Below are 17676 nucleotides of genomic sequence, written 5' to 3'. Positions count from 1 at the left end.
AATAATCATGAGTTAGGTCCCAGTGCCCACGTTAATTCTGGCTGTCTGAGTTAAATGCATGAAAATCGTCCAGGGAAATTGGCTCATAATTATTTGTCATCACAAAGGAGCTAATTTTATCTTTGTGATAAATCATGTCTGCAGGATAATATGTAGACATCCACTGAGAACAGAAATCATGTTTAAAAGAACTTGACTTCAATTTGCAGCCAATATGTCTGATCACATCCAAACTTAGTATTTATTGTAGGCTAAATAATTGAATTCAAGCTTGTTTCTTTTCCAGATTTCTTGAATCTGAGGAGAAAATATCACAGGCATCACTGCCCACAGAGACGTTGCATGCCCCTCCACTCAAGAGTTCCCTTCCCTTAAGGTGAGATAAGTACATTTAGATGTGTGTTTCTGTTTTAGTAAATTACCAGACAAACTGCACAATGTGGGGAACAAAACCAGTTTGGAGAGCTGGCAGGTGGTGCTGAAGAGGAGATATGCAATCAGCAGCAGAGGTGCATGGTCATGCAGAATTGGGATACAAAGCAAAACTGGTTCAGACATAAAAACTCACTAACAAACTACAGGCCATTCATGCAAAGCAGTTAGGAAGTTGTGGCTGAAATCATCTTGACAAGACATTAAAATACTGTTTTTCTATTACAGACAATAATGAGGGTTTCACCTGAAGAAAAATATGAACGCCAGTGGATGGATTCCAGGATCATGACATAGATGGACACTGAAGAGGAAATCAAAGTCTGGGACTCCATGAAATTGCCATTCAAAGACTATCATGTAAATGGAGCTGCTTCAGCTCACAGTTAGCCAAAAGCAACACGTTAGAAATAAACTCAGGCTGAGGTTCTGATTGAATAACTCTTCAATCATTAAAACAAACAACCAAAAAAAAAATGAATCCAACCTGTGACTTGTTAAGATAGCCTGGTGGCCAAAGAGGTTGACGTGGACTTGGAAGGTCTGTCTCGTGTTCTTATGGAAAGAGCAGGGAGAGGACATGATGCTCATTTCAAAAGCTAAGGCAAAAGCCCTGGAAATCTTGTGGGTTTTTTTTAAAGTGTTGATAATGTATGCACTTCATATGTTTATTAAAGTTCTCATTTGTTGTTTTTTTAATAAAAGTACACAAATATATAATTTTGTTTTTACTTTTATTGTGTTTGTATGTGTTGGAATATGTCTGAAGAACTTATAACTCCAAAGGCTTCATCTTTGCAAATGAGAAGTAGTTCTCAATTGGCGTATCCGGTTAAAAAAAAAATTACTATTAGAAAAGGAATTTCTAGGTTTATAATCAGTAGTGAAAATATAGATTTTTTTTTTCCCTTTTTACTCAAAGTGCAGCCTGAAGTTCCAAAATTAGACACAGATTCACAAACTTGCAGGTCTCTTGTTAACTCTGGTCGCAAAGCTGGAGCTGCAAGGGGAAAAGTTGAAAATGCTGCACTCCTTGTTTAATTAGAGACCAGAAGAATCACAAGAGAGCAAACACCAAGACTTTCAATGTTGACTTCAGTATTTAGTCAAAGAATGTCTCTTGACTTACAACATAAGGCAGGGGACAAAACACAAAGAAAATACAGAAATAGTATTAAAAATGTTGTTTTTGTGATCTAATTGCAATTACACAAAATCAATGACAGAATAGATTGAAAAAAAAAGCTTACATGGCAACATTCACACATATAAAACAAGATTTAACTACGTTTGTTTGACCCAGATAAGTGATAACCTCTTTCTTTTGTACCAATGATCTTACCGCTCTGCTTCTTTTGGAGAAAAGTAGCAGCATACACGGGTCACTGGAGGTCGTGACATGGTGATAAAAAGCTCTCACCTCTGAACTGTGACTCAGATCTCCTTCCCTAGACTTCCCATTTTTTTAAACTATACTCCACACTCAGTCCACCTCCTTTTGCGTTATCTGTCCATCTCAGGTAAGGATGCCTCACAGAGGAGCCGACTCGGTCTACATGTACGGGTGGGTTTGCTTACTTAAGTCTTTAACATTTTCTCAGGGCAGTAAAGGCTCTTTCTCGTATGTTGGAGGCTGTCATCGACTGGTGGCTTTGGAAGAGGAGATCAGGCTGCACTCAGTGCTGAGCAGTGAGGTTGAGTAGCCTCTTGCTCAGCAATGAGTTGTGCTGTTTTAGGTATTCTATCAGGTCGGCTTGCTTTTCCACCACTTCTTCCAGACTGGAGGCCCCTCTGTGACACAATTAAAAACAGATCAGAGATATTACTCTTAGACACAGAGAACCTGATTTAAACAAAAATACCTGGTAGACACGCAAATGCACATTACGGAACCTGATATATACCACTGTGCAGCTGTATTCAGTACTAGTCAGCTGTGATTTAGATAAAGTGCGACCAATATCATTTAGTCCTTCTTCTCGCTTTGAAATAAAACAGTGTCAATGTTGGATAAGTTATGTGTTAAAAAACAGGGTTTTGTTGTATACTTTAGGTTAAAGCTGGGATAGGTAATCTTGCTCAGAGACGTTTTTTTTTTTTTTTTTAAACTCTGGGTGAAATGGTTCCTCGTCCTGATAGTAGTCTGTACATTTTGTAATCATGAACAATAAGAAATATAGTTAGACCCCTCAATTCACTGTAAATCTGTAAAGACTCTGACCATCAATCAAATCATTCGGGCCAACTTTAATTGTTCATTTCTTATATTTTGTAAACTTTTTCATGGCTGGAAAAATGCAGGAAGGATTTCTCCGACCCGGCTCGGTTCATTTGCCTTCTCCTGCTCAACAGCTGAGATAGAGAAAATTGTTGGTGGAAAAAGCTGCAAACTAGAAAAGTACTTGGAGAGTGCAAACCTCCACGACGGCCTTTAAAAAATTCCAGGATCTAAACGGTGATCCGGATCACAGCCAAAATTAAATCTGTTCTCCCTTTTCACATTTCCAACAACTCCTGAAATTTTAATTAAATTTCCATCCATAACTTTTTGAGTTATCTTGAACACAAACAGATAAACGCCAGTAAAATCGTAAACTCCTTGGCAGAGGTAGCAAAAAAAACCTTGGATCACACAAGGAGCAAAACCAGAGGGGGAGGAGCCAAGACAGGGTGTTACTTGCTCCCCATTACCTACCCCAGCTTTAAATAAGGAGAGGAGAGTGAGTTCAGTGTTGGGTATTTTACAAGCACACAGTATTTCTTATATTTTATAGTGTAAATTGTTTATACAACAAAGCATAATGATTGTATTGTTGATGTTTTTTTCTGTTAAAACCAAAGAAAAAAATATAAGACAGGCAACTCTTTTCTATAACATCTAAAGTTTACCTGAAGCCGGTCTCGGTTGGTAAGCTTGTCACACTGTAAGGGTATGAAAACTCTTCTTGGCTCACATCAGGTGCAGCGCGGTCCCTGTTAAACTTCATCACCTTGACTAAAAACACAAACAGACACATCAAAATTTACTTTACAAAATTTTTATACAGGGTTTCAGTAGCACATGAAAACACAAGGCACAATAGAGTAGCAATGGCTTTCTAGCAATTATAAACACCCAGATGAGAAAAGGTACACATTTGGTTTTTTATTGTTTTCCATCCCTCTCCCTCTTCTAAACACACACAAGCTGTTATAACCTGCACTTAGTGCTTATGGGCTGCCATATCCTGCACTCAAACCTCTAATTCTCACACCCTAAACACACACCTTTACAGACAGGGTGATGATAGCAGCAAGGTGTGGGTGTGGTTGGGCCAGTAGCTGTAAGGGAAGCAAGAGTCGGGGCACATGCTGGCGCTGTCTGAGCTGTGATAAGGCCATCGAGTGTGGATGCTGGGCGAGTTTGTGAGGAAGGACAGAGGGAGTTGCTGGATGAGTATTGATAAGATTTGAATGTTATTAGCTAGAGGAAATTGTCACAGAGGTTCTAAAGAGTGCTGTCTTTACTTTTTTACAGTTCAGCATCTAGGTCTCCACACTCACACACAATCCAAAGAAATACTGCACATTCCTGCATAATGAGATCCTAAATCTTAGTTTGTGTGTGTGTGTGTGTGTGTGTGTGTAAATAAAGCTATAACGAGCAAGTATGTGTGACAAAGAAACATTCCTGGAAACTAACTAAACTGAGGGCCGTAAAAGCAAAAAAAAAAAAAAAAAAGCAAAAAAAAAAAACATTAAGTTCCTTTAGAAATATATATATATATATATATATATATATATATGTATATATACATACACATACATATATATACAAAGACAGTATAATAAACTTTAAAAGAAAAAGAAAAAAAAGAAACAATAATAAATATCACTCAAATTTTCTATGCATTCATGTTAACATCTCTTCTTCCCAATAATTGAAATCTACATTATCAAGGAGGAAAAATATCAAACATTTAGAAATTATGTATTGTTATTTGCAAAAAGCACATTAAAAGCACTGTCAGCTTACAGTTTTACAATAACACTTTTACAGCCCACAGTAACAGCTTTAACTGCATTATCTATGACTATGAGAGTGTTGCAGTTTGTAAAGTGGGAAAAAAAAAACATAAAATACAGAAGAAATAACTATTAAATCTGCAAGCGGAGATGAAAGCACTCCCACCTCTGTGCTGCTTTGGCCTACGTCATAACTGTGTCCCCTAGCAACCTCTCCATCATTGCGCTCTCTCCATCTCACTGGCGGATACAGCTGAACTCAGACATGGATGTGCAGCATCCATCCAACATTACTCAAAAAGTTATAGATTGATTTTGATGACATTTTCAGGATATGTTTGAGGTGTCACAAGGAACAAATTATTACATTTTGGTGGAGATCTGGAAGAGATCCTGGATTCTGGATCACTTTGAAGTTATGTTGGGTGTTAATCACAATATGCTTGCAGAGGTCTGTGCTCTCAGAGTTCTTTTCTAGTTTTGTATAGTCGAGTTAGTTACAGTGTGCCTGAATATTGCAGCAGAGTTAAAGTCAGGTAGATGCAGAAGGAATGATGGATATAGGGAGAGATGTTAAGGAAGTGAAACATTTCACACATTGCCGTTAGAGACTCTCACATGGCTGGACAGAGAGTGCTCAGACTTGGTCTGCTCACATCTGAGAAGCTTCAATCACTCAACCAGAAGTGCACATTTCCAGGTGATAACAGTGAAACTGCAGAGGTGCTAACAGCTAATGGCACCACATCCTCTGCTCTGCCTGCAGTCAAATCAAAGAACTGGATGTAAACTGAGTCCAGGTATGTACTGCCACCAAATTTTAAAAAAAAAAAGATGATGGAAAAAAAAAAGTGTCAATGCATTCTGGGAATAAAACGTGCAACCTATGGTAGCATAGCAGCATTCTCCATACTTATCAATCTGTGTCATATATGAATGCAAAACACAGTCTGCTTTACTGTCACATAATAATGTCTGCGGGCTGATAAAAAAAAAAGGCTCCAAGACTTTTGTCATGATAAAAAGAAACTTAAGAACTTCTCAGAACAATATGAAGTTTATTTGAGGCAAACACTAGAAAATATAACAAGACAGGAAAGTGTTTTCAATTAATGACAACATTTACCTCAAAGCTATTCTAAAAAAAAGTGCATCCTTGGCTGATGATTATATTTTTTCACGATAAAAATCATTTTAATATTCTAAATATGAGTACATTGTAAACATTTATCGCCAAACCTGAGTATAAACCAGTATATATACCAGTAAAGAGGGATTTATGCAACTTGAAACAAACAGGACATCGGCCGTCACATTTTCCAGCAGACTGGTTTTGTGTGTAATCTTGATATCAGTGTGTGTGTGTGGGTGTGTGTGTTAACCATGTGCCCTTAAGTGCTTACACTAAGTTCTGGAAAGCAGAAGAGATGTATTCTAAGTTGAGTCTTTGAAGGCCATGACATGTCTTTGATGTGCATGAAGCTCTATAGAGGAGGGTGTCTTTATGTTAAAATGAGAAAGGCAGAAACATACAGGGACCTCAGGGACCTCAAAGACACACACACACACCCACACACACTTACAATCAGTATGCACTTCAAAGAACAGTTGAACGAGGCCTTCCTGTATGGAGTTCATAGCTGCAGGCATTAACATCTCCCCCTATGTCTCCTCCAAAGAGTATTGAATTTTTTCAGACCTCACTAAAGTCACACTAACCAGAATCTGCCAGTGTGTGTTTATGACTTTTCTTGATTTGCACTATGAGGCGTCGCTTGGTTTACATCGTGCCTGACTGCACTGATCTTAGCAAGAATGCAACAGGCGAACAGACCACCCCCCCCTTCACACACTTGATCAACAGCACTGTAAACACAAAGACAATACATGTGTGTCTGCCTTGTGGAGGGGACACAAGACTACCCTTTGGCTAAGTTAAATCCTAGTGTTTCTTATCTTTTTTTATGGGTATCTGCATCTGCAATCTGTACCCTTCAGCTGCCAAACACACCTTTAATATGGGTTTCCTTTCAATACAGGTTCTTCAATATCAATATCCTCTGATCCAGCATCTTTAACAGCAGTTTTCCTTTTTGTATGAAGAGGAAAGCTGATGTGTTTACTACCAACAACAATCCAGGGCATCACAGAAAAAAATGGGATTTTCTATTTATTTTTGTATTAAAATATTCTGTTTTATTTTTAAAAGAAATTCCAAAAAATTTCAAACAGAAACCTGCATCTCAAGGAGCCTTCAAATGTATCACCCATTTTAAACTAGTTTTGTTTTTTTTGTTTTTTTTTAAACAGAAATTTTACTATCTGACTTAACAAATTATCATTGGCTTCTTAAACATATTTAAAATACTTTGCTGTTTAAGAAATATTCATGTGTTTAGTTATTTTCTTTATTTTCTAATCTCACTCATGCAGCTTTGGTTTTGAGCAGTATTCGCACATACGGATATTTTAATATTTGACAGGGTAGTATGAAGTTGTAGTACAGCCCTAAATGGAAGATATACTTCCTCTTAATAAACACCCAAATGTGACAAACTGAACAAACCAAAATAAACCCTAAAGTTGTCAAAAGACTTCCTTATTTGATGGCATATTGGTTAAAATGGGTCATTCTCTAACACAAATCCATAACAATTTCTTACAAGATAATTGCTCACAACACTAAAAGAGACAATTGCCTATCATTTTAAAAATTTATATTTACAGCAACATGTTACAGATATAGAAATATAAATGTTCACATATAATGTACAATTTATAAGAATGAAAATATTTATTTTATTTATTATTTATTATAATTAGCAGCCTCTTGTCTGCCTTTTCATTCATTGTTTTGTTCCTATATATTTAACTTTTTAAAAACTAAAATTGTCAAACAACTTGTGAGCATTAGTGTCTTTTTCTATTATTGTTATGTATATTTGTGTACTTTTGGATCTAACAGAAGAAGCAAGTCTATAAGTACAATATATCTGTAATAACATGTAATGTAACTTTACAGGAGAATTTGCCTCGCTTTGAGGAAAGTGTCTGTTCAGCTTGGTGGAGCTGGCCAATCAGATGACAAAGCTTTAGGGAAAGTGAGGGTGTGTGGTCTCTCTAACTTCTATTTTAACCTGCCTGCTAACAGCACCCTCTGTAATAGGCATTTTACAAAGATTACACTTACATTACAGCCATTGATAGTACATTAATGTAGCAATTAATTGATTATATAGGTGTTACAGGGTTCATGTGGAACAATAACAAATGTTAGAATGAAACGGTTTTGTTTTGTCGGACAGCCTCTCAAATTCCAAATATTGTGGCAATCAAAGTCTGATCGACTTTATAGCATTTAATTTTTTTTCTTTTTTTTTTTTTTATCCAGTGCTTGAATAAACCATTTGTTTAGACTGGATTGTCATTCATCATAAAATTCAGTTCATACTCTACACTTAAAACCCATGTCTTAAGTGTGTTAACAGGCTATGATCTCCAGAAAGTTGAGATGTGATTGCATATCTGTACTCACAAGCCAAACTCCCAACTATTGAATTTAATGTTTCCATTACATTTTTTTTGCCAATGTTGCCATTTTAATTTTAGTATTTTAAATTGTAATTACTGCTTGCCACAGTTTTAAAGGGGAGAAGGAAAAAAAAAAAAAAAGGAATCTTTCGTTACGCCACAATCTCTATCATGCTAAGACTCAAACTAAAGAGCATTGATAAGAACAATATGAGTTCATACCATGAACAGCCTTACAAAAGGAGGAATTTTTCCCAACATATGCATGTTACCTTCTGTCTTTCACAACAAATCAAATCAACCACAAGACCATTCCACACGGAGTTAAGCTAAACCTAACCAATTCATCTTGAGCTCTAAGACACAGAAAAAGACACACAATGGATACATGGATTGGAGTGGCCATCATGCAGAAAAGTTTGCATGGTGCTAATGTCAAAAGCAACGGCCAAAGAATCCGCAGATCAGCAGAGAGGGAGGATAGACAGGGAGCTGAATGGTTGATTGTCATGCTGTCGAGTCTGAAAAGGGCAGGGCAGGTTTTGTGATGCTAATATCCTCAGAGAGAGGGAGTGGGGGTAGTGTTGTGAGCGATTAATGTAATCTTTAAGGTGTGTCTGTCTCTATCGGACAGTTGATACAGCAGTCAGCGTCCTCAGGAAAGTCAAATGACTCATGAAACTGAAAGACTGGGATAAAAAGCATGCTCCGTTGGTAATTTCTCAGATCTGAACTGACTGGACAATCAACTGCTTGTAATTGCATTGAATTTTGATAAAATTCAAGTTGTTCAATTCAAATTATTTCTGAAAGTTAGACAAAACTTCACACAAAGATGAACAAGGACCCTCTTTGAGGTTGCAGTAAAATGTTAAAATCATTTTTTTACAGAGGCAAGTATTCAGGAAAGTGTCTATAAGTCATGCCTACAGCTAAAAATACACCATATAATTCTGTTCATGCAGAAGTAGAATTACCATTTAAAATGGAAAGAAACAAAGCATATATTCTGTTTTTTATGTTTAAAATTCATGTCTTTTTTAAAAATGACCACATTTTCATTCAAACTTCAGGGCTTTACTAATGAACTTATTAGGAGAGGGAAATCGAATAAAAAAAAAAAAAAAAAGATTTTTTTTCCCAAATAAAAGCAAATAATCTATTATAAATTTTGTTTGTCTTTTTTTTTTTTCATTAATCTTTTTACTTATTTTCTTGCGCATATAGCAGCAGAATTATGGTCTGAATCCAATCGGGACAAAGGCGTATCATCACAGCCCTAGAACTTATACTGATTAAGAAACAGAGTCGTATACATTTTATTAGAGGGAACCAAGTGGTACAAATTATTAGTCTTTTCCAATCCATAATTCTTACATTGCCCTGCAGTCTACAAAACAGGGTAGTTTATATCCTTGTTCAAAATTATCATTTTGTGATATTTGCTTTGTGTTGCTGAATTTTAATACTTTTAAATGCTTCCTTTTCACCTTTTGCAATACTTTTTAGTTTTATATAAAGACTTTGAATTGTCATGCCTTAAAATCCTCCTACTTGTCATTAAAAATAACTGATGATATGAATTTACCTGAGTAATAGAGCAGGCATGGCACAGCCACCAAAAGCTCCACCCCAAGAACGCTGAGCAGCATGTAGGTGCGTACAGTCAGTGATAATTTTGAGGCCAGAAGAATCAGCAGCAGAACGTTTCCTGTTTACACAAACAAAAATAAACATTTTACTGCCACCTTCTGGAGAAACCCAACCTCTACATAATCAGTAGCCATCATTTGTGAGCTGTTCTACCTGCAGAGTGAATGGTGAATGGCACATGTTTTAGCCTCTGTGTCTGTCTGTAAAATCGCAGGTATCCTCTGCTCCGGACTTTGTTGTGATGGTGCTGCATGCAACCAGTGAATACCAGCACCAGCACCCACAAACATACCTTCCCAAGCACAATGGCATCACCACCACTCGTACTTCCCAAAATACTCATACACATGTCCTCCTGGCCAAACTTTAGCACACACAGCACAGCCACACAAACAGACAATACAACATACACAACCTTAAAAGAAAGAAGAAAGCACAAGTGATTTTAGCTCAGACCACCAAGGACACAAGCAAACCATTCCTACACAAAGACAGTAGAAAAAAATTACTCTAAATGTGTTCTTAACAAGTCCTGGAAAGTATTTAGAATAATTCTACTGACTTTCATCTTCATTGCCTCCTTTTTTTTCCCCATTAATTATTTTTTTAAACCAACATTTTTTTGTCAAACAACTGTGTGTGAGAACAACATACAATCACAGATTTACTGAAGTGGTGTTTATCTATCTATCTTTGCTCCAACTAACAGTTAAAACTATGCAGCTGATAAAATATGAACAGGACAGAAGCAACAAAGTGTCATATTGGAGGAGAAAAAGCAGTAAACTATCCATTTTTCTTGAAAAATCATTCTGACGATCAATTATGACATATAATTTACGTTAAGGTAGAAAGAACAAACCAAATGGTCATAACATTATTTAAACATAAGATTTATTTTACAAGAATAGTGTGTGTGCAAGCGTAAGCATATCATACATGCAGTAAGGACAACACGCCGGCATGACAAGGTGTTGGCACAGTCTGAAACTCTCTGCTGATGGCGGAGTGGAGGGCATCAGGGGAGATCAGCGGTCCGTCCACCAGTGAGTTTTCTTCCACGCTCCGGTTCATATCTGCTGAGGAACCTGGCTGCTAAAACGTAGTCATGGTGCATAGATTATATACTGTTGATCTGAACCCTTTCATGAGTTGTCATGAGAGAATGTCATATAATACAGTAAAACTGCCTTATATTATACTAACTATACTAACTCCTGAGCGATAGAGAAACTGAATCTAACTTATGTTTACTGTGTTCATTCATGTTCAGCTCGAACACTTATTACATGGTGAAAAACAAAGAAATCACCACGCAACTGTCCAAAAAATTAAACTTTAAAACAGGTAAGATCCGCCTCGAATCGCCATTTTGCTAATATTATCACACCTTAACAATAATTGATCCTACTGTTTGGAAAAAGAGTCGTAATGAGTGTCTCATTCAGATGTTTTTAGCGAACAGCTACAACTAACTACTAGCATAACTGCTCGTTAGCAAACTAGTTAGCCATCGGCAGAGCAACAAGACAATGTTACACAACAAGTACATACTGCATAAAGTGACGGTCCCTTTGAATCCATTTGTTTAGTCGCTTTTAAAGACCAATGTAACAACACAAAACTTAAGTTTACATAGTGGTTAGAAGTGCGAAACACTTCCTGTTTCCCTCATTCTTCCGGTTCCCTCGTACAGGTTCATAGCTATACAGTTCCGATGTCGCAGCAACCTGCGATAACTTGTACTTTTCCATTCATTTTGTTTCTTAATAAAACTGTGATTTGCAGGATTTAAGGCCAAACCGTCTCTATCCTTCGATAGTAATAAACTGAAATAAAAAATGTTACATTAGGTGAGACATTTGTTCAAAAAAGCCCTTGACGTGTTGTTAAACCTGTCGAAATTTGCGAAGCTTTCTAAATATAATTTGGGTGCAGTTTTTGATTAGTAGCTATTAAACATGAAAATATTGGGGTGGAAAGTGCTGTGGCAACTTTGGATTACATAATGTGATTATTTACACATTTTGTTTTCAATTTGATTATTTATTTTTGCACCAGTTGGATTTTTTTTTTTTTTTTTTTTTTTTTTTTTTTAACAGTAGTAAATTTACTGTGGAACAAACTGATAGCTTATTGTAGATGCATCGTAGATAGGATGTTATTTGAATGCATACTTCCCTCCTCATTCTTGGTTAATAAGGGTAAAGAAAGAAAGTACTTGAAAACATCCATTCAAAATATTTTATTGATAAACATACAATTCCTATAAAAGATGAAGAACTGAGCTCTCTTCCTCTGAGAAATGAAGTTACTGTCAGGCGTCCAGAGGGAGGAACGAGTCATTTAGAGTTCATACTCTAGGGAGGCAACGCTTGTGACATAGGCAGATGAGGAAAGATTTTAGGATACTAACTTCAAAATCAAAATATGATTATTATTAACTGGAAAGCAGCAAAGCCAATGGTCTAGTTATTGTGGGGGCAGAAAAGGGTGATTTTTACAACTTTTTATTTGTATTTGCTGGTATGGAACTGTGCTTCAAGACAAATCACACATTGCATTCATATCTATACATGCACACACTCTTAACAGACATACACACAGACACACACACACACACACACAATGTGCCTAGACCCAGAGGTCAGTGTGTGAAATACTTTTGCCCTTGCATTCGTTACATAAGGCACTGATTCATATGCAGTCAATGACCAGAAAAAAAGCTAAAACATTTATAGGGAAAATATTTCAAATCCAAAGAGTAAGTATAATTACTTAATAACATGCATTCTTATTAAAAAATAATAATAATAAAGAAAAAAGCTAATCTAGCCAGATTCTCAAAACTTTAAAATGACAAAGATGTTGAACATAAAAGAGAAGCGTTTACGTTCTGTTGCTGAGAAAATAACAACTCAGTGTGAATCTGAACAATACTAGCAATAACTTATATATGTTATTTTTCATGCAAAACTGTAAATACAAAACCCAAAATGAACAAGGTAAGAGTAAGGCATTATGATGGTTAAACTACCCCAGATTATGTAACCCAAACCTCTTTGCATCACAATTAGAAAGTGGAGTCACATGATCAGAGGAGAAGCTAGAGTTATGAGCCAGGACTCAGAGAATGAGCAATGTTCAGCTTTAACCGTAACAGACAGAGAAGATCAAAGTTTAGAGGTGCAAAAGCCTGCACATACTGTTTTCTTTCTGATAGCCATGCTATGCATATAAAAACAAGTGTATACATGTGTACAGATTAGAAGTACATCATCAGTACTACATCGGTCAACCCACATGTCAATCCAATTTCTTTGTCATAAACATTAAAACAAGCAGTTTGTGCATTTCAGGATAAGAAAAACAAATATTTTTCCAACGCTTGAAGGACTCCAAGACTGTTCCAGTAAGTCCAGAATGATGACAATTTAAGGTAATTTTTCTTCATCCAGTCACTGCCTGTGTCTGTGAGGTTCCAGTTGCAAACAAAACAGGTAATCATAGTGTGGTGGGTTGGCCTCTGCCTGCAGACAAATACAAGGAAACATTGCTTAACATTATATTGATTTTAGTGGCTTTGTCTGCTTTTACTGCTGTTGGACCCAGTTTGTTAGAGAACAGATAAGAGTCTGTGTTAATGGAGGAAATATATTTAGATTAGAATATGGTGAGGAAGAAACTGGAAGCCAAAGAGAAAGGCTTTTTTTAATAACTACAACATGGTAAAGATAACTATCTGTAGCATTTCCAATTAAGTTCTTCTGAATCTTAAATGTGTTTCTATCCCTCTCTCTAATTGTGTTGCTCAACGACAGCATTCTGACTTTATACTTGTACAGATGAATGCATTCAAAAACTGTAATGCCCAGAATCATAAATATGTTTTCACCTATGGTGGATACAATACAAACAGAGCCAATAATTGCTGTTTTTTGAATATGGGAAAATACTCTAGTATGTGGCAGCTTCTTACAAAACACAAGCTAGTCACTCTTCTTCTCAAGTATAGAAATGTGAAGTTTTAAGCCCTTGGCAATCCTGCTATCTTGCAAGAACACACAAAGCGTCCTGTCTGCGACCCACTGGAATGCCAAAGGTTAATATACTTACAAAAATCTAAACAGATGTTTGACTTAAATATACTGTTACACTGAATGGTTTACAACCCTTACAACTAATGCAAGACTAATTTCATGTGCCAGCCTTTATTCTCACCCCGAGATGCAAGATAGCACTCATGACAGCTCAGGAGTCCATTGCGAATCCGTACGTCAGTCCCTGCAGAGGCATCACCCAGTTGTCCGTTGCACACTCCACACTAAGACAAGGAATAAAGTTTAAAAACATTAAACATGCAAGTTGTAGTATCTACTTAAGAAGCACAATGGATATACTAAGCTTTTCCCATCATTAAGTTAATGCTCCCTCTGTGCTAAATTTCATTATTTGGTGTGTTTAATACAGTGGCAGCTGGTGGTTAAAGCAAAGTCTGAATCAAAAGAACTTTGAACTGACATAAATGAAAGATGGGCAGGACCACAATATCCTCAAATATACCTTTTTAAATAAAAAAAATAGCTATTAACGGTCTTGTGCATTTCTTTCATCATTTTAGTTAGTCTGAGGTTTTGAAAGAGCAAAAAGTCTGAACTCAGAGGAATTTCTTAGATTCTGAATTCTACTCTCGCATCAGTAAGTCCTCTGACCACAGCTTCCCTGACAAAGTGAGATTTAAAATTAGACTGATCTGACTGAATGGTGACTAGACTCTTACCTCTTGCTAAACGCATATATTCATTAGTTTAGAGGTGCCTGTTGCTCAGGTTAACATTTGCTAAGAGTGAGGGACTGGAGAAATCTGCTATTTATTGCTGTTATCTCTTGTTTGAATACACAGAAGAACTCACTTTATTCAAAAGCAAAGAGAACTGAAAATATTGTGAGCAACGTGACTGGTCCAATAATCTGTCAATGTCACATGAACACGAAAGTAATGCATAACTTATTATTATGGCCAAGAAATGCTTCAAAACTTTGGACAAAATGTCAGTCGACCACTCACAGAAACAGACTGCTAAAACCACTGAAGGGAAAACAGCTTCACGCCCTGTGGCTTTGTCGTGGGTGCAGCTACAATGTATCTTCTAAAGTAATACTTAAATGGATAACATCCCATCAAAACTGGGTGAAGATTCATGACTGAAACTGTATGTATGCATTTCTCCCAAAATGAAAGAACAATCTCTAAATACTTGTTTCAAGTCTTAGAAAGAACTTCCGTGACTATTCTTATGTATATCTGTAATGTAGGGCTGCACTTTTTTTAGTACATACAACTAAATCCAAGTATATTAATGAAATTAACAAGAAATGTTGTTCTTGAGATATAATTTTATGTGTTATATGTGGGTTTTAATGGGCTCTTGATTTAGGGGGATTTGATGATTAATATTGTTTCATGCTGCGATTGAGTGGCAAGCTGTCCAGGGTGTACTCTGCCTTTCGCCCAAAGCCAGCTGGGATAGGCTCCAGCTTCCCCGCAACCCTGAATTGGATTAAGCGGTTTAGAAAATGAATGAATGAATGAATGAATATTGTTTTACGTTCTTTTTTGCTTTTAATGTAAAGTACTCTGTGCTACATTTTTATTGTATAAAAGGTGTTTTATAAATAAAGACTGAATGATTGAAATAAATGAACATTTTTTCTGTTTCCAGTTCATAGCATTGTAACACTGCTTTAAAATCTCGTATGAGCTTGGTCTGTAAAATGTGTGAAATAATACTAATTTGTGTGTAGCAAAAGGTGTGTGTCTTTTGTTTTATGAAAAATAGTTTATGCATCTGGCTGTTGGCGTCCTGCTACAGAATCACACCTTGAAACACTGTATGTGGAAAAACAGTCCCAGAGTATCGATGATCATTGCAGCTCCTTTTCCCAGAGGTTTTGAACAACCAGAGCATAGTCGCTTCCCACTCACACACCTACACACAGACAGAGGGAAAACACTGTTAATTTAGATTCCTGGTCCTCTTTTAGATATTGTGTACATGTGTTGGCGCCATCACCTGCTGGGTGAGGGAGGCTGGGGTGTAGAAGGGGAGGACTGCTGTTTACTTGCTACAACATCATGTGATCCTGATCTGAAGCACACACAACAAGGAAGCAACAAATTTTTGAAAAATGAGATGCACATATTTGAGGCATCTTTTAATTTTAGTTACCAAAACAGTCAACATTTTCACATGTATTTCTATGTTTATGACAAAATATCTTTAACCTTTTTTTTTAAAAACAATTTATCTGTTTTGGATAACATACAGCCAAAAAGTGAGGATGTAACATTAAAGTTGTTCATTATAATGAGAAAATCTGTTCAACTCAGTTAAAGGTGGGTCAAAAATGATGAATTTCCAGGCATTTATACTCTAGATAGATAGATAGATAGATAGATAGATAGATAGATAGATAGATAATCTGCAAAATACACAGATCTGTATACAAAACATACAAATCAACAGCTGTGGGATCATATAAATTTTAAATAAGGCTGCACAAAAAACAAATAAGTGTAAATGATGTTCAAACTAAAAGAATAAAATAAGTAGAATGAAAAAGCAAGTGAATAAAAGCAGCAAGTAGTGCCATTTGACTAGTCAGGCTGTTCCCAGTCTGCCTGAGTGGAGTTACTGGACAGAGTGATGGGCTGTGGCAGGAAAGATTTCCTTTATCTGTCGGTACGATAGTGGAGTTGTCTTGGTCTGTTCGAGAAGGCATTATGCTGTCTGGCCAGTTTATGGTGGAGAAGATGGTCGGGGTTATCCACAATGGTAACCAGTTTGTCAAATGAACTCTTCTCCACCACAGTTACATAACTGTCCAGTTTGCACCCGATGACGGGGCCAGCCTTCTTTATAAGCTTATTCAGTCAGTAAACCCAGAAATAATGTAAGATCCTCTTGTATACATACCTTTTAACACTCTGTGTCTGAATCAGCTGAGGGTTACGGTCCAGAGAGGATGTTTTCCACAATTCCTGTTTCTTCGAAGGTTCAGCATCACATGCAGAGTCTACAGAATTATACAGTAAAAAAAATCTCAAACTGATCCAGGACTGAGAGGCCTGCAGATGCAGACATATGAACCACATCAGTATATCACTAACCTTTGAATTTATGCTCACCCTGGAAAAAGTGCAGCTTCGATTCATGCTGATCCTCTTTGCATGTGGAGATTTTTTGTCCGTTCTGCTGCAAGGACTCATTTCTCCCCTCTGTGTTTTTACTTTCTGTTGCAGACGGAGCTGTGGCCATGTGGGCTGGCTGCTGGTGCAATAAGCCAGTAGGACTGAGGGGAGTGACAGTTTCCTCTAAAATCCGTCTTTCCTAGAAGATGTATGGAGGTGATAAACAAAATCAGATAAAAAATATAAGAAAGACAAACCTGTTTGACTGTTTTTGTGTGTGTTTGAACCTCTTCATTGTGTTTCCTCTCCTCCTCCTCCACCTCCAGCTGTGCCTTCTCCCATTCCTTCTTCAGCTTTTCTTGTTCTTTCTGATATTGTTCCTAATGAGAAATACTGCTCATGTTAACACAACATGCACAAGAGCACACACGTGACATTCAAATGAAACATACACACATACACGCACATTCAGCAAGCGTGTCACCTATTTTCTGCAAAGCAGTTGCAGAACCATGCACATTCACATCATTTCACTACAGTACCTGTAGGAGGCGTTCTTGCTCCTGTTGCCACCTTTCCAAGCGTTTACGCTCCTCATTGGGGTCCCAGACCCAGTGATTAACACGTTTAGCCAAGTTCAACATGGGGGTCTCAATCTACCAAGACCCAACCATCAATCACACACACATTCACACACACACACACACACATATATAAACAGACCAAAAGGACAGAGAGAGAGGAAAGGTGAAGATGCAGGTCTGACTACGGAAACTACAGCGACCACTGGAGACAAAGGGTTAGGACAGGATCAAATTTAAGGATGAAGGAGAAAAAAAAAGAAGTTTGAGGTGCTTAGAGGT

The 17676-nt window shown here is 36.9% G+C and overlaps 2 protein-coding genes across 8 annotated transcripts in view; both read right to left on the bottom strand.

Moving 5' to 3' along the window:
- Positions 1-1259: 1259 nt before the first annotated feature.
- tmem192 (transmembrane protein 192) lies at positions 1260-11304 on the bottom strand. Of its 2 annotated transcripts, none has more exons than XM_079238338.1 (6): positions 11176-11304; positions 10561-10716; positions 9775-10036; positions 9557-9679; positions 3322-3427; positions 1260-2223 (listed from the first exon to the last, which is right to left on the bottom strand). In XM_079238338.1, exons 1-6 carry the CDS (start codon positions 11203-11205, stop codon positions 2109-2111), a joined length of 792 nt encoding a protein of 263 aa, XP_079094464.1. In that variant the 5' UTR covers positions 11206-11304; the 3' UTR covers positions 1260-2108. The 2 variants fall into 2 exon arrangements, with proteins under 2 accessions (XP_079094464.1, XP_079094465.1); XM_079238339.1 differs by having other exon boundaries at positions 10561-10713; positions 11176-11255.
- Positions 11305-11853: 549 nt separating this feature from the next.
- The window catches only part of LOC306774617 (LIM and calponin homology domains-containing protein 1-like), a 33110-nt gene continuing 27287 nt past the window's right edge, over positions 11854-17676 (bottom strand). For 5 of the 6 annotated variants that reach the window (XM_079264738.1, XM_079264739.1, XM_079264742.1 and 2 more), the window contains 8 exons: positions 17356-17469; positions 17101-17193; positions 16793-17012; positions 16599-16698; positions 15696-15770; positions 15503-15611; positions 13843-13945; positions 11854-13151 (listed from right to left, as the gene is read on the bottom strand). In XM_079264738.1, the coding sequence (XP_079120864.1) occupies positions 13126-13151; positions 13843-13945; positions 15503-15611; positions 15696-15770; positions 16599-16698; positions 16793-17012; positions 17101-17193; positions 17356-17469 (840 nt within the window). In that variant the 3' untranslated portion in view covers positions 11854-13125. The remainder of the gene's footprint in view (positions 13152-13842; positions 13946-15502; positions 15612-15695; positions 15771-16598; positions 16699-16792; positions 17013-17100; positions 17194-17355; positions 17470-17676) is intronic. The other variant, XM_079264740.1, reaches the window with a different exon arrangement.

Source organism: Telmatherina bonti, assembly GCF_933228915.1.
Source record: "Telmatherina bonti genome assembly, chromosome: 3".
Lineage (NCBI taxonomy): Eukaryota > Metazoa > Chordata > Actinopteri > Atheriniformes > Telmatherinidae > Telmatherina > Telmatherina bonti.
Note: the sequence above shows the minus strand (reverse complement) of the source record. Positions and strands in the feature narration are given on the sequence as shown.